Raw genomic sequence first — 25604 nt, forward strand, 5'->3', positions numbered from 1 at the left:
GTACAAGCATATCTTGGTTATGCTCTGTTGAAAAAGACTAAACTAGCTTATTCACAGTTATCACTAGAGGAGATAAATGACAAGTAGAGTGTCACAGATGGTGTTCTGCTAGGTTGCCATATGCTACCTCCCCTTTTTTTTCTCTCTCTCCTGTATGTTGCTATTGTGTTCATGTGCTTTTAAGATACTTATGGAGTACAAGGCCATCATCATCCAGAAGCATACTCGGGCTTGGATGGCTCGGAAGAATTTCGCCAAGTTCAGATGCGCAGCTGTGATTGTCCAGTGCTATTTCAGACGCATGAAGGCCAAGCAAGAGCTGAAGGCTCTGAAAATAGAGGCCCGGTCAGCAGAGCACTTGAAGAGGCTCAATATTGGTATGGAGAACAAAGTTGTGCAACTGCAAAGAAAGATAGATGAACAGGTAAATTCACTGAGTCTTGCTCTGTTGTGTGTACCTGCTTCTCCTGAGCATTCTGGATGGAACTGTTATCAAATACTTGGTTTTTCGTTTGCCCCCGTATCCACAGAATATTGTCAAGCCCTATGACTTGGTGGAACAGGATGAAAGTATAAAATTGTCAAGGCTTTGTGTTTTCAGTTAGTGCTTTAGTGAAAATGTCTTCATTTTCTATTTTACAACCCTCTTTCCGTTTGATGACAAAGACATTGCTTTTGAATTTCTCATGGGTAGTTAGTGTCCTGACTTTCACAGTGCAATCATATATCTCCTCCTTCAGTTAAATCCTAAGGGAAGCCATAATAATGGAAATTTTCCAGTAGACTTCCAAGGATGCAGTTTTGTGGCAAGATTTTTAAAAAGGCAAGGAGCAGTAAAATTCAAGCTCAGATAAGTTGAGACAAGGACTGAAGGTTGTTAAATAAAAAAATTAAATATCCAGGATGAGAGCAGATGTGACTCAGGAAAGTTACATGGGATCTCTAGTAAGGCTGTGCAGTGTTTTGGAAATAATTCAGAAAAGTTGAAGGCATGAACCTCTCTGCATCTCTTTAAAGCAACTACCTATCTGCAGCCACTTCACCAGCTGCTTTAAAGAGTTGCAGGTAAAATGTTAAGGATCCCACACGTCAAAGCACCTTTCTGTATTCAAATTTAAAACATTGCAGTTCTCTAATATCTAGTCATTCAAAAGTATGGGCGAGCTGTACTTTTATAGGCCTTTTGGTCAAGTTAAAATATCACACAGTAGGACCCCAGACTTTTCTCATATAACTTGTGCCTTAACCTGTTGGAAAAGAAAATTCTGAAAGAACTCTTGGAATGACTAGAAGTAAATCTAAAGGTCAAAGCTGGACAAAAGAATTGACAGCTTGATGTTTTCAGTGTCCAGCAGAATAAAACCAAAAGCCAAACTGTGTAGCCTGGCTTGATCCTAGCTCAGACTGCATTAAATAAGACAATGGATAAATCGTAAAGAGAAATTCACTCTCTGTTCGGTTTTATCAGAAAAGTAAATGAAACTGCCACCAAGCCAGCCTTTGCTATTAAGCCTCTCTTGTGCCGATCCTCCATCACTTATGGCCATTGAATGCTGGAAAAGCCATGCTAAGGTAACAGTGAATGTGACAACAGTCTTGGTTTCCTCATCAGGGACTACGAACAGAAGCACTGGGTTCTTTTTTTTGAAGAAGGAGGTAGATAGTGGGGGAGAGTTTTTTCCTGTCTTTCTTGTTCTGTGCAAATGTAGTTTTGGAAGGTGCCTCCACGGGGCCATCTCTTGCTCTTGCTTGGAGCGTTTGATAGCTGAAACCCCGTGATGAGTCTTGGTCTAAGTCGGGGTCAGCAACCTTCTTCATGTAGGGTCATAAGCCATGCCTGTGAGTGGATGGCAGAGTGCTCTCTTCCTCTCAGTGAACCCTGGCATTTAGGAGATCACTTTGGGGCAAACCACAGGGACAAGCTTATTTCTTAGGAAAATGAGGATGTGCTCTGCAGAGTTGCAGGCCAGGTGGGTATGTTATTTTGGGGGGAGGGGGGACTATGGGCTGGATGATTTTGTGTGGCAGGCCCAATGTGGTCAGTGGGCCATAGGTTGCTGAGCAATGGACTAAGTCCTTGCGGGGGGGAAATCTAGTTTACATTATTTATTGTCTAGCAACATCTCCTTTTCTTACTAAAATCAAAATCAAAAATAAATAAATCAGTGCCTCCCTAAAAACAACAGTGTTTCCCTCAGTGTTTTCTCTGTGTGAGGTGGTTTAAAAAAGTAATCATCTGAGGTCATTTCTACCATCAAAGGAGGCAAAGTTTCACCCGTCTGGCACTAGATAAATTTAAATCTGTAGAGTCTATTTACAACCTGATTGTAGCAGACAAGAACTTCAGTGGATCTCCCTCTGGTACAGATTTAATAATCTTATCCATGGAATTAGAAATAGTTTTGGTCTTTCTCCTGTTTATTCTGTTTACTTTTTGTAATGGGAGTTTGTTATGAACCAGTTGCAAACATCTAACACTGAACAGCCAAAATTCTTGTTTAGCTTACAATTCTAGCTTGTTCCAAGAGGAACAAGCAGCATGTCCTGGTTTGAACTTATCACTCAGTAGATCCCAGATGGAGACTTCCTGGTTTGGCAGGAAGAGCTAAGTGGGAACAACTATATGGTATCCACCAGAATGTTTGCGAATTCTGGCTTATGGCTACATGTGAATAGCCAGCTTGTGTACTGTTCTGTTGCTCCTTAACTGGCCATTTGGAGGTAAGATAAGCCATGGAATGTGAGTGAGCAAATACAGATGGGTTGCAAGGGGGAAATGGTACCATCTGGACCTTCTGCATTAGAATTCTGGAATAACTCAGGGCAATTGTGCAAATGCCTCCTCTGATAGTACTTTCTGTATAGAAGGTTATGGGTGAACTGTGTGAACTAATTTACAGTTGTTTCTGGCACAAATTCTATAGATGTGCTTCTTCTAGGGACTTTGATACAGTTGAGTGCATCTGGACCACTTTGCTTGCCTATTAATACACATGCCATCTTAAAGGAAGAAATACAGTAACGCTGATCCCATATTATTTTTTCCACACAAATCATTGTTGACAATTAAAAGCTCTCAATGGGATTTGTTTGAGAAAACTCAGCTTTGTTACTTCTTTGTAATAATGATTTCAGTATCTTAGAGTTTCAGAACCTTCTGAATATTTTAAGAACTTAAATGTTGCTGTGTTCTCTGATGCTCTTTGAGAAGAATTGTCTTTTTTTTTTTTTGGTGGTGTTCTTTCAACTCTTTCTCTGTTCCATTCATTTAGATGTCCTGGAGACAGTCATTTATTGCTGTCTTAATGATAATTAATGAGACTGCAAACCTCCTTTCAGACTCATTTCATTTCAGAGTCATCGTTATTGGCTCTTGTTCACTTTGATGGCCCCTCTGTTATTCAGTGCTCCTAATCACTCTCTTTTCAGTAGTTAGAATTGGAACTTGAAGTGATCTACTTGCAATGAAATGCTGGCGTGGGAGTATTCAGGCAGAACTTCCCTAGCACTATCCATAGTGCTGGGGAAGGTGGCAGCTTTCTACAATGTTCCCAAAGCTACTTTATTCTTTCTCTCTAAACTAGCCCACTGTCCACCAGATGTGGCAGAGGAAGCTACCACTCCATCAGTATTGAACAACTTCCACAGCTGTTTCTTTTTGTGGAATGTGCTGGTGGAAGTTCCATCTTGTCATTTACATTGAGAGGTGAAGGATCTTGGGAGGGTTTTGCAATATGAAACAAGTCTCTTTCTTTCCAGAATCAGCAAGCTTGAATGAGATGGGTAGTTAAACATTGCCACAGGTGTGTAGAATCACACACTATGCAAATACTATTTTTCGTAGCTGTTGTATCACAACTGGAACATATGAACCACCACGATACTAAGAAGTTCCTCAGGAACAGCTACAGGACATTATATGGAAAACATGTGCTCCCCCTTTCCACTTAAGGGGCTTGCCAAAATTATCTTGATAAATATGGAAAGATAGCTGTCGAATGAAGTCTGCTATATATAAAAAATAATTACAAAGCACATACGGTATTTTAAAGTTTCACATGTGTCTTTATGAAGTTGTGTGAATCAAAGGCTAGTTTATGGATTTATACAATCTGAAAAAACAACAACAGGATGTTAATAGGTTCTGTTCAATCACTATTGTTATTGGAACATTTGGGGCTTAGCTTTTGCTTTAGATGGTGGTATGGATAAACTCAGCTTTACTAGATTGTTTTCTCTAATCTTCTTTTGTTATATTGCTGCTTTTATTATGCATTACATTTCTTTTGATTATTATTACTATTTATTTTCTTACAATTGTTTCTTTGACTGTAAATCAATGAAGTAAGTTTGTTTATGGATACCTGGAATTCTGGAGGTGTGGAAGATTGCAAATTTAGCAAGTGCATGTTTGAGGCAGAGAAAATTAATGCTGATAAGCTGGTGTTCTTAGAGTGGTTATGCTTGGCTGTTGGCTGGCTCAGGCTGACCTGTGATTGGGTGAAGATGCTTTAAAACTTGACCAGTAAACTGCATGAAATGTGCATGATAACATGTAGAAGTTGCATAGAGCAAGAACAATGAAGGGCAAGAGTGTGGTGGCAATAAAGCAGATTAAGGATGCTTTGCATGTTGGACAGATTGTGGTGGGGCAGGGCCCTTCACTGTTTCTGCACAATGTTATGCATGTGAATTAGGTGGTGCTGTTTGAAATTAAGGGTACAGATGATGAAAGTTAAATCATCATTTCTCCCCCAGTCCACCTCTCCCCAGTTCTTTCCTCATTCTTCTACAAGCTGTGCTCTTACACAAAACACAAAACAGATTAAAGTGTATAAGATTAAAGTAAAATATGGAGGAAATGTTCAGTTTAAGCTATCCATAAGATGGTTAAAATTAGGCCCCATTCCCTGTTCTACAGAGTCATTTTAAAAATAAGTTTTTAAAATATAGTCTATTAGATTATTATTTTTCTAGTATACAATAAGTCCTTCCTCCTTCTCTTAATATATTTACAATAGCTAGGTACTCTCTTAGGCTGCAAGTACTTCAAATAACTACAACCACATTAACTAAAATTATTTAGCTGAATTTTAACTGAAAAACAGTTTATTTAATCTGAACAAGTAAAAAAGACATTATTGAATCGAATACAATAAATATGGCTGAAGTTTTAGTACACTGGATTGACATTACTTTGCAGTTCTTGGTCCTGTGAAGTTATTCAGTGGTAGCAGGGCTGAGGATGAAATAATATGCTGAAAGATAAAATATTGGAAAATAAAGGTATTGTAAGCTTGTTATAAAATCATGACCTAAAATAGTTTCTTTGAGCTTGAAACATTCCAGAACTATTGGACAACTTCCATAACCTCATGCCAACATGGTTGTTGAATGATGGCCATTGCAGTTCAATGCATTTGGAATAAGGAAGCTGGCCTAGAATATTACAAGGTCACTTCAAAGACTTGACTGTAGGTCAAGTCAGGAGCTACTGTCCAAATAGGTAGTTTGAGCCAGGAGGTTAGCAACATAATTTGGAATCCTCTTGATTGTGTAATTTGGAGATTCCAGAGAGTCGTCACTTGTAGATGATTTAGGACACTTTAATCTTGTACATAGTCTTAGGCTAACCAATACACTTCTGAGGAATCCTTCTTTCTTTGTGCTTCTGAACATACCTACTTGTCTGATACCTGTGTGTGGTCCATGTCATTGTCAAGTTTTGGATCTGAACATCCAACACTGGTTTGCTGTGGCTTCATTCTTAAACACAATCATTTGGGAGAAAATGTCTGTTGCTTATTCACTTGACATTTTCAGTACCTTGAAGATATCTCTATAGAGGATTCGTATTAAGGGTGAATGTGAGCTATGGAAAGTTGCTTGTGAGAACATTTTCACAAAGAGCTAGAGTTCCAAAGAGTTTGAATTCTTAAAATGTGAGTCTGTAAGGTTTTGCATGTACAGAATCAAAAATTCCAGATTTTCACTCTCCAATTCCACATTCACAGAATGCCTGAAGAGTTTTCCCTTGTGAGAAACTTGAAAGCCCTCTTTACAATTTATTTAATTTGTGTAGTAATTTCAAATTACAGAGACAGGCAATTTGTACAAGACATTGATTTGTTTCTGTAAGGAATGAATAAACACTGGCATAACTACATGATTAGTCCACATTTTTTGGTAGTTAACGTTCAGGTTCTTAATATGCACTGGTATGAATTTCTTTGGTTGGCTTCCAAAAAAATTATATAAAATCAATGAAATATATATTTTTACCATACAATATACAAATCAGAAATATACGAGTCAGAAATGTGAAGGTATGGAATAGTTTACCTTCAGACATATGTAGACATGGCTACACATTAAGAAGATCTAATGTGTTTGGGAATATGTTCATTTTATTATTTTTATACCACTTACCAACTAAATTCTCTGGACTACTAAGCAACTTATAAATCAGTAAGCTATAAAATGAAATGACATCAATATAGCTTTCAGTAGAAGAGAATGTATGTAGTTCAGGGTTGAACTGTGGAGTTCTTGGTGCTTTCAGAGCTTGGTTGACTCTGATGATGTTACCTAGTTGGGTAATGAAACGTCTGCAAGCAAACAATCAAGTCAGCACCAAGAACTCCACAATATAACTTAAGAAAGATTTGGGAAGATGAAAGTGTGTGGGGGGGGGGGGAGTGGGGGAGAGGGGTTTGCATAGCAGGCATTGCCAGTGAACATTTTTCTCCCAGGTTTTTATTTCCTTCATCTCATTGGTTTGAAAAGAGCCTCTTATGAAGATTGTTTTAAACTCTACAGGTACATACTGACAGTTCCAAGTAATTTAGGGCAATGTTTTGAATCAGGCTTTAATTTAGAAATGCTTGTCTTTTAATCTTTTTAAACTCTTGTATGTCTTACAGGGGCAGGGATGGTGTTCTAATTCAACATAGACTGTTTAGTGGATAAGACTTTGATGTTTGAGAGCATATAGAAGAAAAAGAGTAACATTAACAGAGCAAGAAATCCTTCATTTTCAGACATTGTTGGTTTCCTGAGACCAGGGCAGCAGATGTGAAGAAGTGTTTTGCTTTTGGTTTAAAGCAGCAGTTCTGTCTGTTATGTTTCTTCTTCCATCTACAACAATGGGAAGGAAAGTAACAATATCAGCTTCAGGTCACCAGCAGTTTGAGGCCATGTTGAAGAATCAGTGAGACTTTAGATCTTGTGCTTCTAATGCCAACTCCAGAATGCCCTATCATGTCCTCACCGCTGGCAGTCACACAGCCTGTGGTACCCAAGCATCTGTAAAGTTTTTGGTAGGCAAACTAGTGTAAAAGTGTCTCTGTCCTACTAGTGCCCCATCCTGTTCAGGGGGGAGTTAAAATTAAGATTTCTCACCATAAGAACTTTCCAAACCATAACTGATTGATTAATGCAATAGGAAGAATGAAGTCTTTAAATTGCTACTTCAGTGTGTATTTTTTTTTTTTAGTATCCTTGTGACAAATACTTCTATTATGACAAAACCATTTGTGAACTAGAGTCTGCTTTTCTAATATACCTTGTCCATTAAAACTTACATTATATCAGTTGTATAATGCTAGTTGAACGTAAGTTTTTACCACAAGATTCTTAATGAATGTGATTGGAACGGAGTAACCTGAATATCTCTGGAAATTATAACCTGTGTTAGAATTTCACTGTCTGTGATAGTTGGAGACTGATGCTTAACTTTGGAAACCAGGAACGGAGTAACCTGAATATCTCTGGAAATTATAACCTGTGTTAGAATTTCACTGTCTGTGATAGTTGGAGACTGATGCTTAACTTTGGAAACTAACAAGAACAATCTATTATTTTTAAAACTCTGCAGTCTTATCCACTTACAACTTACTTTATTCTCTGGAGTGGCAAGTGGTGAGTTCAGTGTTTTCCTGCTACTTCTTCCTCTGCAGAGCAAAGAATACAGGTCTCTCACTGAGCAGTTCTCCACAGCAAGTTCTGCTCATTGCACAGAGATTGATAAACTGAAGAAGGAACTGGAACGCTACCAGCGGAAGAAGGGGGACAGCAATCAGATTGCGAGCTTGCAGGAAGAAATCGATTCCCTCCGGCTGGCCCTGGAGAAAGCTCACGGGGAGCGAAAGATAGTCGAAGACACCTATGCAAAGGAGAAACAGGTGCTCCAAAAGGTAATGCTCTGTGAGGAATTCCAGGCCTTCAATGACTGTGGGCATTAGACCAAGCCATGGTTTATTTAACCATCATTTATTGAATAAACCAGCACTGATGTGGGGTCCCAAACATGCTAAGTGATAAACTGTGGTTTAAAACCACAGTCTGTATCACCAACAGCTAAATTAAACCTACCTCCCTGTGGCTTTTCTTCATGCGTGCACCAAGTCAGCGTTCAGACTTTTTCAAGCCTATCTTCTGAATTGACATGCTGGTTTATTTCTGATTATTGTGCATGTTTTGTATCGTTATTAAGGCCTTTTCTAAAGATAATGAGGCTGGTTTGTATACCTCAGAGTTGATTCAGGCTGTTACATTCTTCCACACACCTGCATTCAGAACCATATCAGAAATGGTAGGCATGGACCAGTCCGTTCAAGGTTCATGTGGTTTCATTATTTCTTGAATTTCTACAGGGAGAAGAAATGACTGCTGAATCTGCACATCTAGCTCTTCACAAAATGTCTTTCTGTGCATTATTGTGTTAATTGGTGGTAAAGTAGAGACCAGAATTTAAATTCATTCATAGCAGAATTTAAGGGACAACACTGATGCAGAAATACTCAATAACCATAATCCAAAGGGGGATTTCAGGCTTTGAGGATTGTATTAGTGGCAGTCAAGACATCTACTGGCTGACTGGTTACTTGGATTTGTAAAGACTAATTTGTTGTGTGGTGATAGCACAAGTACTGTAATTGCTGGTGGAGAGTAAATTCATGACCTTTAAATGGGCAAATCTTTAAACTGTCACAGCTGAATTCCTCAGTCAGTTCCTGTTATCCTGCTCTGGGAAACCATGTGGATTGATCTGAGAATTCTCCCATTCCTTGTCAGATCATTGAAATAATTTTAAAAATAGCCACATCTAGCTAATATTAAAGGTAGCATTTTGTTCTGATTTTAACATAAATCCAAGAGGCTATGAATATGTAATGCTGTATGTATCCCCTGCTATTAAAAATAGAAGAAAAGAAAGAAGGAGGAGAACTTTGATACAAATTTTTGTGGAAGGAAGGAAGGGCAGTTACCCTTTTGCAGGTTTTAGTACACAACTTTCAATAGTACAGGCTTTTTTCTCTACCAGAAACAGAATATATACTGTTTTGCATGGATTATATACCCCAAAGAGTACTAATAACAGACAGTCACTGCCATCTGTACTGCAAGACATTTGATGTTGATGGATCCTCACCATTTCACTCTAGAAGTCAGCTGTGGTAGATTTCTTTTACATCCTTATGTTTGTTTATTATTTAATTGATTGCATATACATCGTCCAGAGCTTAAGATTCCTGCCAGCTTATACCAGTTATACACACTCAAATATATGCTGTACACATACACACTCGAATATTCAAAATGTAATAAAAATGATATCTGAACAGCCAATCCTAAGAAAAATCAAATGGCAACTCGATTACCATAACATCATGCAACAGTTTTCAGAATCAAGCTCCAAACACCCATTGAAACAGCATATTTATGCTCAGGTATAATGATCCATGTCAGCTTGTGACTGAACCCTACATGCAACTTGGGGTATTTTTCAATTTGCAACAATGCAGAAGACAAAAGTAATAGCACCCCAAGGGCAAAGCTAATGTATTGGGAAGTTGAGGATTGGGGGCGTTGTTTTATTTTTAAAAAAATTTAAAAGAGTCCATCAAGTTGAGCTCCACTCTTGGTGGTTTCACATACTTTTCTCGGCAGCAATTTAAAAATGGTTTACCATTGTCTTCTTCTAGAGTTTTTTTTTTTTTTTTTACAATTTCTCAATTTAGCCTATAACAGTAGAATTTCCTGGTAGTCTCCCATCCAAACATTTAATAGCTCTGATGTTTCAGTTGGATCCAGGCACTTACCAGATCTGATGTTGTTTTTGAGATCAGTCAAGGTGGTGCCACCCAGCTGGGCACTGGTATTTAAAAGCTGCTCTAATTTTGTTGCTTTTTGGGGTGTTTTCTTCCATCCATCCCTTCTGTTTTGTAGCATATTGAGTAATTCATTATATAGCAGCTTGAATGTCTTTGGTATTAAAAGTTTCTCCCCGCTGCTTCCTGCTTTCCATTTGTACTTGCTTTTAATGTCATGTGCAATTACTGATAAAATGCCTCTGCAGATTTTTCCTGCTGAGAAAAGTGAGGGAAAATGTATGAACATACATTAAAAAGTAGACAGTTATACAGATGACATAAATTGCTAGTCGTACTCCTACAACAAAAATTTTTATGATATGGATGTACAAAGCCTTCTTTTTATAGTTGCTCAAAATCCTCATATAATCTGAGTAGCAGTTTCCCAAATTAAACTTATTCATCAGTGAGCTGCAATTTTGTTGTGCACAATAGCATTTGGAGGGTCAGGCTGTGGTCTGGTGCACCCCCATGTAACAGAATAATGATAGCATTAAAATGACTTGTCCAAAGCAATTTAGGGTAGTCAAACTGTAGTGGATAGAGAGACACTTAGCTTCTTTGGGTATGCTAATTCATTAATTGGAGAGACAGTTTGGTGTAGTGGTTAAGGCACCAGGTTAGAAACCAGGAGAGAGTGAGTTCTAGTCCTGCCTTAGACATGAAGCCAGCTGGGTAACTCTGGGCCAGTCCCTCTCTCTCAGCCCTAGGAAGGAGGCAATGGCTGGGTGTTGCAGTATTCCAGCTGAGGTTACCACTGCACAAGTGAGCCTCACTTTTTTCCTGGATGGGCTTGGCTCATGTCCCAGCTTTTCCTTGCTGAAGGAGAAACTTGACGTAATTGTGACTGAAAGATAATCCTCGAAGATGATGAAGTATTCATGCTGTACGAGACTGGTTTTGCACTGAGGATGGTTGGCTTTGTACAAAAGGTAGGGCAGATGCTCAGAAGACTTGTAATCCTAAGCATCAGTAGAGGATGCTGTCATTGAAAAGGAAATAAAATAGGGAAGGTGTTTGCAGAGGGAAGGTCTGAAGGTATGCAGGCTTTTGAGTTGTACAGAAGTCTTCATTAAGCATGCCTACATGTGACATAAATTGTTGTCATTTCTAAACATAACAATGAAGTTTATTATGGCTTTTTGTTTGATATATGCTTAATTGTGATTTTCACTGCCTTTTAAAAAAAATTATTTGACTCATTCACTTCATTCCGTGGGGGGGGAATGAAGTGAATGAGTCAAATAATTTTTTTTAAAAGGCAGTGAAAATCACAATTAAGCATATATCAAACAAAAAGCCATAATAAACTATTTATCTCACATTTTCACTTGAAATGGGCAGTGGGGGGGGCCACTGCCCATTTCAAGTGAAAATGTGAGATAAATAGTTCATCTGGTAAAATATAATGAACTTGTTCTTGTAGGTGATGGGCTGTATTAATAGTTATTTAAATATAACAATTTAAAATCTTTCTGCCATAAGGAAAGTGTTTCCCCCATTGACTCATCTGCCAAGGAAACCCTTAAAATATATGGTAACAGATATGCTGTATGGACAGAGCAAAAGTGTGTTATATTGTATATAAGAAAACATTCAGCCTGGTTTTTAAACAAAACCTTTAAACCTCAACCATGACACTGAAAACTGCACTAAAGTTGCTATCATGTTGTCCTGGAACTACAGGGGACAGACTAGCCGATCTTCAGGAAAATCTATCCACAGCTATTGACCTTTCCATCAACGTCCTTCCAATAAGCTCTATGAAGGCCAAGATTCCCTGGAATATAATGAGAAAAATCTCACTATCTCAAACATAGGTTACAAATACTATCAAGGTTTGCTCATTTTAAGTTGCATTCCTCCTTTACATAGCACTGAAAACAACTCCTTAGCATATGCTTAAAGCAACACTTTCATTTTTATGTATCATTGTTTTAGTAAGGGAAGGAGGAAAAAAACCGGTTTTGCTATAAAAGCCAGCCAAGGTGAAACACAATCAGTCTACAGAGTACAGTGACCTTTGATTGGCCAACTTTATGGAAGCTAACATGGTTTTCTTGTATTCTTCTTAGCGAATATCAGACCTGGAAGAGGAGAATGTGCTTCTGAAGGAGGAAAAAGAGGCACTGAACAACAAAATCTTGTGTCAGTCAGAAGGTAGGGAGAAGTAGCCAATGGCTTTATGAATATTGGTAACTAAATGAAAGGGTTCATATTTTTTCATTAGATGTTTACGAGTCCGTCCTTCCTTTGGTTCCACTGTGAATAATAATCGTGCTAATCTTCAAACCGGTTGCCTTTTTCTTCATCTCAAATTGCTTGAAATCTCTGTCTTGAAGGTGGAATGATTATAGTTAGAAACTGATTTAATCACTGGAGGCATGTGGAGGGGAGGGAATTAAGCATGAAATAAAACATCCTGTGCTAAACAGTTCCTTTGTCATGAAACTGCCTTGAAAAGTCAGCAATCAAAGAATTTAAAAGAAGGAATGTTGAACCCATACTATATTCAGGGTATTGAGAAAATATTGAGGCAACACGGTGGAGAATCACTTTAACATAAAACAGTTAAACATTAACAAAGTGAAAGAGAAAGGTGGGAAAATAAAAGAAAGTGTGAAATGTAAGCATTTGGTGTTACTTTACTGAAGCACTGTAGTCTGACATTTTGCTAAAAGAAATACCTTTCCTGGCTGAAACTGTCAGATGCCTCATGTAGATATCAACTGACTCAGCGGACCAAATGAATATTAGTTGACCATTGGAGTAAATTTGTGCACATGTAAGGCAAGAATGTTGAAGTATTCCTTTCTTCTTTAAAGGAAATCCATGCAATGTGAGAGTGAATAATACCGTACACAAATGGCCTCTGCCTTTTTTTTTTAAGTGTAAATGAAAAATAGCTACATTTAAAAAAAGTATGCCTGATTAACTGGGCATTTTAACTCTTCGTTGAACTAATTTTTTAAAAAATCGTTCTATTGTGGGTTGCTGCTCTGTTCGTGAACAGGCACTGGAGCACATGTTCTAAGTTATTTATAATACTACCAAAGTAGATCATAGGTCTAAGAAAGTAAGCTGACAGAAGGCTGCTTTTAAGAGCACTAACCAGTTTATTTCCATTCTGGACTGCAGTGGGCATTACCAATAGACACACTGTCTGGTTAAAAGCTACATCCACAGGTTACTGTCCATGTCAGAAGGTGGTCCGCTGTTTTCAGTGCCCTTCAAGATTCTTTCCCTGCTGCTTTTTTATAAGATGAAGTTGCACAAAATGCAGTTGAAGAAAATCTTGTGATGAAGAAGGAGCTTGATGAGGAGAGAGTTCGTTACCAAAACCTTGTCCAGGAGTATTCGAGGCTGGAGCAGAGATTCGAGAACCTAAGTGATGAGATGACACTCATCAAGGTAATGGGAAAGTACTTTTACCTTAATGTCATAATGAGATGCCTGTAGATAGTATTCGGTCAATGTGAGTAAGCTCATTGTCAATCAGCGTTGTAGCTCTGGCCTGTTTGCATTTTTTAAGGGCTAATAATAATATTTAGTTCCAAGTGATAGGCTAGTGCCAAGCAAAGAAGTTTTTCTACACTTTCTCCTACTGCTTTGATTCAGTTGGATGGAAGAGAATCTGCTTCTGAAATTCCTTTCAAAGGAGAAGATAGTATCAATGAAATCATCATTGGTGGAGTCGGATGCTAATTAATTAATTTTATAGGTTGCCTGACTCCATCCTCACTCTTAACTTATTGAACTTAAGGGGTCACAAGCTGTGTATGCGTAGCATTTTGTAGATCAGTCAACATTGGCACCGTGGTTGTAGACGTGATCTTACAAAGACAACATAAGCCAGGTGGCTATTTTTGCTTTATGTGATCTATCCCCAACAGCTATAGACTGGCCAATCAAAATGCTGCCTTCATCGGCCCCACAACAGTCCTGGCTAGCAGCCAGGGAAGCTTATCTGCCCTCATGACCACACGGCTGAACTCCAGGGCCCTACTCGAGTTTTTTCTCATGGTGAGACATCACCATGGCACAAATGGCCTCTAACATGGCTTGTACTTGGTCCTCCATTCCCTTGAAAACCACCGAGTGCCTTAGCAAACTTCTGGTGATTGACTGTTCGGATTCAATAGCTAGACAAATAGCTCCTTCTTCTCATTCATTTACTGCTTGTGTACACAACTCTCAAAGCACACACTTTGTCTCCAGCCCCACGTTGGGTGCCAGTTTGATTTGAATTTTTTTCTGTAGCAGTGCTACAGTTGCTGCTGTGGGGTGGTGTTTCTCCCTTTATGCAACTCTTAGAGAACCACTCCTTTTTCTGGACAAATTCATAGAAATTATCCACCCACTGTCTCTGTTTCAATATTTAGTGAAGAATTTTGAAAGGTCATTTGTGCCAAGCTCTAATTTAGATTTTAATTGCACACATGACCAAAGAATATGAGCATGTGAGGAATATGAGCAGTCTGTAGACCAGAGGCTTCATGCCTTTATCCTCTGCTGCTATAAACAAATTTGAAGCCTCTCCTAGATGCAGTAAATTAAACATCTAAATGGCTGACATTCTGTTTATCACTTGGGACTTCCTCGGTCACAGTTTCATCTGGTATGATGCTTGGATGGTGAAAGGAAGCCCATGTGGAATACAAGTGTCAACATGTCCTCTGATGTGGTTTTCGTGCATCAGCCAAATGACCTTTCATCAGCCTACTGTAATGTTAACATTGTTGTTTCCTAAGAGATAGAGATCCTACTGTTATTTTTTAGAGTAACAATGGTTCCAGTCTCAAGAGAGGTCAATCTGACAACTGTTTTTCTTGTGCCTGAAGTATGATGTGACAGCTGATAACACAACCTCCAAATTGCATCTGTTTGTTGGTCCAGGAGTTATTTCTCTGGATTCTCTGTTTTTCAGGGAAACTCAATGGTGCAGCTAGGACTGGACCTCTGATCTGAAGTCCAGGATCCCACAGTGGAGGAGAGACCCAGTTGACCATCCAGATAGTAGCAAGACTTCTGTTGGCAAGGATAGGGCTGGGCCTAATGGGCTGCATAGTTAAGGGTGGTTAGTACTTGAATATATCCATAGTACATATACCCGAGATATAATTGTAGAGAGTCATTTTACTATTTTAATCTGGAAACATATAGTGTTCTTTTCCACAACAAAATTGTAGGTATTCCCAATAATAGATGTAACCATCTGAAGGAGGTGAGTCTATGACACTGAGGTGTAAAATTGCCAAGTTGCAACATTGGAGGATCCTTTCTTATTGCTGGCACACAGATTATTCACTCATATAAAATACTTGTTTTCTTGTGCGTCATTTTTAAAAGCCAGTCTGTGTTATAGCACTAATTGGCCTTGGCCTGTCTTAGTTCTGAGTAAGTCTAATCACGTTTCCTGTTTGGATAGCAAACCCCAGGGCACAGAAGGAATCCATCAAACCAAAGCAGCTTGGAATCGGACTCCAACTACCCATCCATTTCTACATCTGAGATAGGAGATACAGAAGATGCAATACAGCAAGTGGAGGTATGGAATTAAAACAGAATTTCTTCTGCTGAGGCAAAGTAAATCCATGTTTGCATTTAAGGTATCTCAGTCAACCAAGTGGCCTCCATCTGTGCTGAACTGCAAGTCCTCAAATTCTCACCCAGCATCGCTAAGATGGAGGGCTGAAGAAATCTGTTTTGAACAAACTACAGCAATTTGAAAGGACCATTACTAAGCTATTTGAAAGGCTTACTAATCAAGTCTGGAGTGGCAAGTGTTACAACCTCAGCTTTGTATAGAGAGAAACCTTTCTGGTTTTATTTTTTTTAATTAGCCAATTATGGAGGATTACTGTTTAAACGAATGCTTTTACCAGACATTTAAGGCTGTGCATACAGCATAATAAGTAATCATATTTTAAAGTAAAGGCTGGCATTTGTTAGTGATATATTTATATAGCTTTGCAGTCTTTACACACAAGGCATTCAAGGGTCAAATTCCAATACATTTTAGAGTCTTTTAAAAGCTGCTACATTTCAAGTTACAAGTGCAAAGCTTGTGTTTGAGTTACAACTTCTTAAACTAGAGGTCCTCCATGTTTTAGTGCTCTTGTCAAACTTGGCATTGAGAATTACAAAGCGGAAGACAGAATTTGTGAAATTCTGCCTTGCTTTGGATGAAATCCATTGCAACCCATTTAATTAATTAATTAAATTAATAGGGCCGCCCATCTCATATACATCACTCTTTACGCTTTTTATTCTAAAAGAATAAAAACCCAACCAATGCTGAAAAACATAAATAACGTAACATGGCATAAAATAGCAGCCAAGAATAATTACAACACCTCAAAACCAATATAACCAAAAAGCAGGTTCATCCACACTATCAGGGCCCCAGGCTTGACACCAAAACCATTTTTAATGCCTTGTGAAAGTCCAGCAGAGTTGGGGCAAGTCTGATCGCAGAGGGGATGATATTCCAAAGGGTAGGTGCCATGGCAGAAAAGACCTTCCTCCTGGGTCCCACTAGATAGTACTCTCTTGCAGACAGGACCTGGAGCATGCCTCTCCTGCCAGATCTAACGGGATGGGTAGACACCACTGGGGAGAGATGGCCCCATAAGTAACCCGGCCCCAAGCCATGCCACACGTATGACACGTGAAGCCTTTTCTTACATGCAAAATGCTCTTGTTAAGTCTTGTATGTCTTTCATAACCTGGATGTGTAGAAGCCCTTTTTAAAATTTCCTTCTATACATAGGAGACCACAGGAGTTGTGGAGGATAAAAACAGGTCTGGGAAGAATTCCCCATATTGGGAATGTTGTCCTAGTTGCCTGTTTAATTTGTTTTGTCCTTTGGAGCAAGGTGCTTTTTGGACTTTCTGCTGAGCCATAAAGAGTTGAACTAACTAGATACATAGCAAGTGCAATAATTCTTACTTCAAGTTCTGTTTTGCAAAAGAGAACCAAACTAGATATTCTTTCTCAAATGTGTTCAGCTTATTTGTAGGTGCTTCTCAATGATCTTCAGCAAAGTGACACATTCTCCAGGTTTCCAGGAAGCTGGCATCTTCTGTGTTGCTTTACCCTTCCTTCATAGATTTATCTGTTCCTATTCCTCTATAGGAAGCTGGCTTGGAGAAGGCAGCCATGGACATGACCCTCTTCCTAAAACTTCAGAAGAGAGTGCGGGAACTTGAACAGGAGAGAAGAAAATTGAAGACTCAGCTGGAGAAGAGAGAGAATGAAAGCAAGAAATCTCAGGTAGAACTAGAACTGATTTTGACTTATCATAGGTGTGTCTGGAAAAAATTAAAATGCATATTGTGGGTTTACAGATTGAACCATATGTTGTACTAAATGAACCTCTGTCCTATGTTTAATACTGCATCTAAAAATTGCAGCAAATGAAGCTTACCTATGTTCTGATATTTCAACATGTTTCCTCCAGTCCAGATCTCCATTACAAGGTTGCCTTACTGTGCAAGGGGAAGAAGAATTTATAATATCACCAGTAGTTATTATAAAAGAGAGGTTGGGGAAATATATCCACAACAGCTGACATTTTAATTATTTACTCTGCTTAGTGAGTTGAGTTCGTAAATACTAATAAAGGGTCACTAGGAAGTAGGAGAGATGTGTCAGTACATTTTTGGAGGAACAGTGAGTTTTGCACCAGGATCCCAAAATGTTTTGAAAATCAAATTGCCAAATGATCAGAGACAGTTCTTTTAGGATCGAGACTGGCATTTCATCGTTTTGTTACAGATTCACTTCTTACTTTACGTCCTACCGTGCCTCCACCCCCATCCTAAAGTAGCAATTACTTTTCATGTCACTCCTTTTCAGCTATGTGTGGGTGACGAATTTAAAACCAGGACTGACCCCAGAATGGAATCTGGAAGCTACGTAGGTTACTGTTGAGCATAGAATAGAAATGGAAATCAGCATTTGAGAAATCATAACTGAAAGTGGCCAAATCCTTAACCTGCTTTTTGATTTTTTCCTAAAAACTGTTGGAGAACCGGAGCTTTACAAATACTGTAGTTCTGCCATCGCCTCAGATGTGTTTCAGTAGACTTGTACAGTGATGCCTTTTGTAGCAAGCAAGATTAAGGTTCTGTGTACAGAATGAACTGAATCTAATGGTGCAATTCCAGTATTTTTGGAACTGCACCATTTAAGACCATCAGCAAAGGCTCACATACTGAAATGTGTTCCCAACATCAGCATCTCTCTCTCACAAAAAGCTTTTTTTCAGTAAGCTTTTGATGCACAATATTTCAGAACTTGAGAGGATTTTTGTTCTTTGTTTAATTTGGGGAGATCTTTTGTTTCCTGTTTCCTTTGCTTCCTGAAATGTCTGCACTTTGGATTTGTAACTGTAGAAATGCATCCAGAATTATGACTCTGAGTTCTGTTGCTGCGTCTTCCGGATTGGAATGCACAATCCCTATTGAGATGATTTATCTTGCTGTAGGGTTAATGAGCTTGGCAATGACTCTATTCCTCAGCTGTCATGAAATCCAAGATATATCAATTCTATTTCCAGGCCATTGGGAAATTTAGATCCAGCTCTTGCTTTTGCTCTTGATAGATTGAGGCCAGGTGATGAAGAGGCAGCATCCAATTGAATGCCCAGATTGGTTCTGCTTCCTGCAGTTGAATTTTGCGGTAGCTAGATTTTTAGGTGCAGCATTTTGTTGAAGGAAATATGCAGCTGTTCTTGCAAGAGGAGTGTAAATAGTGAATGCCTGTCTTGTTCATTTGAAGTATGTTGGATTTCTCTAGAAGATTCTGGGTCAAAGTTGGGTTTCGTTTCCTGGCATCTCCAAGTAAAGAAGAGACATTTGTATTTGGACTTTTCCAAATGATGCTATTTCTACTCCCTAATCCCTGCAAAGCAGTTTGAAGTGGAGATGCATATTGTCTTCACTCCTGCCATTCTTGGAACACTGAGAAGAAACTGAGCCAATCAGTGCTCCTTCTCCATCCAGCTGACCAATGGGAACATGTGGAAAATGTCATCCAATTGGTCGTTAGCTCATACTACTAACGGTCCTGGATCGTACCTCACATCCGTGCAGCTTCATCTCTATTCAACATAGAAAAGAAATCAAATGAATTCCCTTTTTTGCTTTTTATTTTTTAGTGAAATATAACAAAATAATATAAAGTGATAACACAATCAAGAAGAAAAAAGTATGCTCAATTGTGGTTAAAATGAACAAAAACTTCAACAAGGTCCTTGTGATGGACGGGAATGGAGGAAAGGGGGTGAAAACGGTGCTCTCGTCTCCAGAGCAATGCTCTGGAGATAAGCGGAGAAAGCTGGCACATCCCTAAACATTCCAGAAGATAGTAGAGAGTTGTGCCTGGGAACTACTGGTCAGTCTGAAAAGATTCTGTAAATAAGCGCTAGCTAATAAACCTTGCTGATTGAACCTACACGGTCTCCAGGAGTTCCTTGGGCTAGGCCTGACATCAATCTTTTCAGACTGACCAGTAGTTCCCAGGCACAACTCTCTACTATCTTCTGGAATGTTTAGGGGCGCGCCAGTTTTCTCCGCTTATCTCCAGAGCATTGCTCTGGAGACGAGAGCACCGTTTTCACCCCCCTTCCTCCATTCCGGTCCATCACAGTCCTGGATAAATACTAATATTGAACTATCTTTAATCTTTAGCACATTATTAAATCAAGGCAATATAAAAACATATTGCTCCATCTCCTCATTTTTACAGTGTAAGACATTTCACAGATAACAAATTACTCGCACTCCCCATTTCTGTATTTTCAGTGCCTTTTGTGCCCATTTGTCTGATCATTAAAAAAAATCCCGAGTCTTTGTAATGGAGTGAAGCCGGCCAGCTACCAAGCCAAACTTCCTTCTGTTTTAAGAGTCCACTCAGAGGGACTCTTGCAGGTGGCATGATACCCCGTGATCCATTTTTCAGCTAGGCATTTTCCCCTATGCAACCATGACTTTGGCCAAAGCAGTGGCTGAAGTGAGGAAGAATAGACGTTATGCTCCAAATATATTCTCTTTAGGTTGCAGGAACCTATTATAAGGGTAGTTCCGTACCCCCACCCTTTCTACTTCACTCTGAACAAGATGAAAGAAATAAAAAACTCAAGACGACCCAGCACCATTATGGAATAGAAAGGGAAACAGTTCTTGTTGGTCTCACCTGTACTAAATCAAGACAGTCCTGCAGGACCGGCTCAGATGATTGTAGCTCAGAAGTGAAGCGAGAGTTCCTTTCAGTGGGAAAAACAGACCCCCAACAATCTCTACTAAGCTTCTCCATTGCAAAAGGGAATAGTGTTGGGTTTTTGTTTTCCGGTTCACCCTGCAGCTGGCTAGAAAAGAAACTGGCTCAGCCAGCATCAGGGGCTTGCCGAAGCTGAAGCTGCTTTTGATTTGCCTAACGACCAGTGCCCTCTGCAGCAGCAAACATTTCCAGAAACTTTTGTGAACCAATGTCTGAGAAGGTATACCCTGGTCTACAAAAAAAAATCATATAAAGAATAGTTTCTCCCCTCCTCAATTATTGCAAGACCCAATTATGTAAAAATTGTTAGTTGCAGCAATGCTGATCTTGGATATAGCTCTGTACCACCATGCATCTCAAAAATATATTGGTAGTCCAGTCCATGCATGTGATTGAAAGAGTCTTGCTGTACTTCCCTTTGCCAATATTCTGCCCAGTACCTCTCACTGTCTTTTTTTCAGTTGCCTACCTGCTCCTTTTAAGATACTAATTATTTACACATTGGTGCTATCTATCTATCTATCTATCTATCTATCTATCTATCTATCAATCAATCAATCAATCACTGGGCCATTTGCTTCTGAACATTGCATTTTCCTCATCACTCTGCTCCTGAGTCCTATTTTTCTTTCTCTTTCTCCTTGACAACTTCTCTCCCTAAGCCTCTCTTTGGAACTTAAACTGCACTTGAAACCAGGTCTAACCTAGTTTTGATCAGGGACTAGAATTAGCAACTACATCCAACTCTTTTCTTCTCTTCAGCTGATATTTGGGAGGGGGGGTGGATTTAAACACGTGCTTACTATACCTGCATCCACAAGTTCTCCAAGGTTAATGAAGGTGGCCTTTCTTAAATAAGGAAAAAAGGATGTCATTGTTGGTATGGTTTATTGCATAATATGTCTATTGTTGGAAGTTGGCTTGACATATGGAGAACAGAGGCATAAATAAATCCACACTTAGATTCCTAGGGGTTTCTTTCATTGAGAATTGAGTGGTGCATAAGGTTGATTCCTTAGAGTAAGAAAAGCAAAAGGTGAGTGCACTGGGGTTTTCCATCAGTCTACCAGGCCAGGAGAGGGAGGGATGTAGGAAATCTTGGGTTACTCTGCTTCAGCAGAAGGGCAAAGTATTATGGAATTCACCAACAGCAAATTTTGTCCATCTCCCACTGCTGTGATCAGCCCTGCAGAGTTAAGCTCTGGTTTCTCTCCAGGTAAAAGATTTGGAGAAGCGGCCACCACTTAGATTTTGTGAGTGCGATCCAATGGCAGCCATAGCAAAGACCACTGAGCTTTTCTAGTCTGGACCCTCCAAATGCATCAGGATTTCAAATTCTAGGATTTCCAGGCAACGTGGCTGTTGTAGTCCCAAAGCACAAGGAAGGCATAAGGTAGGGGAAACTTAGAGAGTATAATGATTGGGCACAGTGGTAGACAGTTTCATACGACGAAGGCCTCACTACAGGAGCATCATCTCTTTGTGGAATCGTAAAACAGTAAATTGGGATTGATGGTTCTTGACAACCTACATTTCCTTCTCCAGAAATGATATAATCTCCCTTGAGATTCAGAAAACCATGGCTTTGCCTCCACTCAGAATGTCTGCTTCTTAATCAGTACTGACAGGCTGAAAAGAGAGTCACTGCGTGCTTCCAGATTCCTTATCTCTCCATGAAAGTCAGCTGCCTTTTTGCTACATATTATGGACAGTGGCAGTTCCATTCTATCTCCACCCCCAGTTTGTCAGTTTCTCCTTCAGTGGCTGACCCTTCCTTTTGGGAAAGGCTCTTTTTATAAGTTCTGCTTGTCCTGCGCATCAGTCGTTTCTGTTTGTTTTGAGCTTTAGTGGTGCAAAAAGAATAATTTATTTAACAGAATGCTCATCACAATGGGAGTCCTTGGAGAACAGCGTTTCCACTTCTTTTTGTGATGCATTTTTTATTAATGTTTACAAAAAAACAGAAGCAGCAACAGCCTAAACTGGAAAGAAAAACACCCTGCAACATTCATATGCTCCATTATAGAAAATCAAATTGATTGGGGTGGGAACCTCTTGTCATAGGTGCCATTATTCTGGCAACTGGCCGTGTTGGCTAGAGCAGTTACAACTGGAGGCTAGTAGCTCCTGAAGAACCACAGGTTCCCTACCCCTGAACCTAACTCTACATTGATATAAAATCCCAGAAGGATAGTCACATTTGCTGTGTTGGTTGCAGTGGACTGCAAGTTCTGTGTAATCTTAAAAACTAACAAAGTGGTTACTGTAGCATAAGAGTTCATAGAATCAATCTAATCCATGGTGTTAATGGTCCTCCAGCAGTTCCTGATGATCAAGATAAGAATATTCCAGAAGCACTGCAGTGCAGTAGAAATACTGGCCCACATTTTTATGAAATATCAGCTCTGTATGGGCATCCATAACATCGTGATAGCCCCCAATAGAAAAATAACCAGGTCTTCTGGACAATTTCTATGTAAAGTAACTATTGGCAGATAAAGACTCAAAAAAATCTCATGGCGGGTTCCGGGGAATATGGCGAACTGAAGATGGCTCTATGAAAGCAGAGCCGATGACCATGGCCAAGGATTGGTGAGTAGACTGGTTCCTTGGAACCTCTCTGAATAAGTAGAGGATGGGAGATTGCCCACATGTGCTCCAGATGGTTGCTCCTCATGACAGGACAGCGGTCTGCCACAGTTTGAGCATTGGGAGATGGAGGGATTAGCCATCTTGCTCGCAACTGCAGCGGAGCCTTTTAAAGGACACTATGTTCACAAACCTCACTTTCTAATCATTGTCAGAAAGTGCCTATTAACTATTCTAAAGCTATTAGAGACCTTCGGAACCACAGGTTTGAAAAGTCTTCATTGGGTGAGTTTATCTTTAAAAGAAAAATTAATTACCTTAAAAACTTAAAGGATTTGAAATAAACAACAAAAAGCTAAATAAGATTTTGATCTTAGACAGTTATAAACTGATTGAGGGTCCAGCTAAATTTGGAATATTGACTTTTACTATAAGATTTTGGAATTAACTATGAAAAATAACTTCTCATGGGAAACAGACTTATTTTGGTTATCCTGGCAAATGCAAGTCATAATAAAAGATATGTGATGATTTTAGAAACTGGATACTAGAGGGGACTAAAGATTTTAAGCAGAAGAAAAAAAATACAAGCCTGATATCAATTAATACTGGGACTTACAGAATGATACAAAACGTTATAACATCAGAATTATTAAAGAAGATCTTTGAAGAATGGAGCCAGAAGTTAGTAACTTTAGTATCAACACTGTCAGTAATGATGCCGCCTTCTATGGATAGACTATCTCCAAAAGATGTTAATGAAGGAATGACAGATGTGGAACAGAATTTATCTGATAAGATAAAGTACAGAATGTGGAACTACAAATGACAGGCCAAGAGAATGATTTGGAAAAGGACGGTTTAGTGGATATATGAAGAAAACTGGTTGAAGTTTTAAATATTAAAAGGGAAATACAAATGGTAAACTAAGAGAATGACCCGGAAAATGTTTTTTTATTAGATCTACAAAGGAGGCTGTGATGGGATAACGAAGTATTGAAGAGAAATCAAATCCTGCAACAATATTTGATTGAATTAAAGGTTAAGATTGTTAAAAGTAAAAGGAAGGAAAATAAAGTTGGTTTATTTGGTCAAGGTTAAAATTAGACTTTTTTTTTTTTTTGCAATGTTCTGGCAACCTTTTATGGACTTTTTGCTGACACCAGGATTAAAAAGTTGATGTTTTATGGATTTGCTTATCGATAAGGGATGGGATATGAGATGAAGATATATCTGTTTAACCTTATGGGGGGTGAAGAGTTATTAAATCTGTTTATACTTGTTATGATGGTAGTTGGAAGTCACTTCTTTATATATTTCTTTTCTTTTTCTTTATTATATTCTTTCTTTTCCTTCTTTTTACTTTTTTCCCTGCATGTTGTATTCTTTCTTTCCATTCTCTTCTCTTTCTCTAGTTTAGTTTGTATTATTCTTTACTACCGTAATTAAAATTCTTAGTAGAATTATATTTTTTAAAATATCTCGTGGCAAGCAGCAAAATTCTGTTTGGCAGTGTGCTAGTATAGGGTTCTTGCAAAGAAGAGCAGAAAGTGTAGAAGGATAAAAATCGGCACTCTTCCCTTTTATTATTGTATATGATTGTACTTTGTATTGATTTTACAAAATTTTGGGTCACTCATATATATTTTACTTTGCAATGCAATGAATCTTTGAAAAGTGTCTGTGACTATAAATAAAGTTTATGAAAAATAATTTGTAATAGTCATCCGTCTCCAAACTTGGCCCTAAATAAATCAGTTAATTGCTACACTGATACCTGCTTGTTGTGGTCAACTTTGGGAAGTTCTTCTGGCTTGCTTGAATTAGGAGAGAAATGAAGGATAATCTTGATTCAATATTTTTTTCTGCAATCTCAGAAGTCTCTGCTTTCAGTATCCAATGTTGCTTCTTTAATCATCTGCGCCTGGAAGAATAGAATGAACAAATCGGGTATTGTTAAATAATGGAAATAGTTAGGACGAGGAATCAGGAAATCCCTTTGCTTGTATTCCTGTTATCCCATGTCATTGTTTATCTTGTCCTCAGATCTGTCTGTTTTCATAAACACCCCTTACTTTCAGTATCCTTTTCATGACCAAAGTGCCGTGCAAGCAAATGACAGGCATTGTAAGGTGACCCAGGCCTGCAAGCAGAAATCTGTCCACTGTTACCGGTTTTTAAATCAGATGTCTCTTTCTTGTCTTCCTAATCCATCCAGGTAATTGAAATGAAGAATGAAATGGATTTGGACCAAGATACAGATCTAGCATACAACAGCCTGAAGGTAAAAGAAATCTCCAAACCAGTTTTTTTTCCTCATCTGGTGATGGTGCTAGTAATCTGCAAGAGCTTTGCTGTTATCAGTCTTTATGAATCTATTTGGAAGGAGCATTCTAAAATATCTGTTCATGCTTTACTAACTTATTGTCTTCCTTTTCTTGAATTGGGAAGAGTGCGGTTCAGCTTTCCACTACTCTGAGTTTAATAGGCTCCAGGAAAAAAAGGGGGGGGAGTGTTTTTTTGCAGCTTAGCCCAGTTCTTGCAAGGGACCAACCGTTATGCCAAGATACCCCTGG

The 25604-nt window shown here is 38.9% G+C and overlaps 1 protein-coding gene across 3 annotated transcripts in view; it reads left to right on the forward strand.

Annotated features, from left to right (window-relative positions):
* The window catches only part of MYO5B (myosin VB), a 253937-nt gene that overhangs the window by 189386 nt on the left and 38947 nt on the right, over positions 1 to 25604 (forward strand). For all 3 annotated transcript variants that reach the window (XM_088152666.1, XM_088152667.1, XM_088152668.1), the window contains exons 21-27: positions 185 to 424; positions 7959 to 8195; positions 12230 to 12314; positions 13417 to 13565; positions 15583 to 15702; positions 17293 to 17430; positions 25247 to 25312. In XM_088152666.1, the coding sequence (XP_088008792.1) occupies positions 185 to 424; positions 7959 to 8195; positions 12230 to 12314; positions 13417 to 13565; positions 15583 to 15702; positions 17293 to 17430; positions 25247 to 25312 (1035 nt within the window). The remainder of the gene's footprint in view (positions 1 to 184; positions 425 to 7958; positions 8196 to 12229; positions 12315 to 13416; positions 13566 to 15582; positions 15703 to 17292; positions 17431 to 25246; positions 25313 to 25604) is intronic.

The sequence above is a fragment of the Python bivittatus genome, unplaced genomic scaffold (genome assembly GCF_059951505.1).
Source record: "Python bivittatus isolate LINGU-HERP-01145 unplaced genomic scaffold, Pbiv_v1 ctg000570_np1212, whole genome shotgun sequence".
Lineage (NCBI taxonomy): Eukaryota > Metazoa > Chordata > Lepidosauria > Squamata > Pythonidae > Python > Python bivittatus.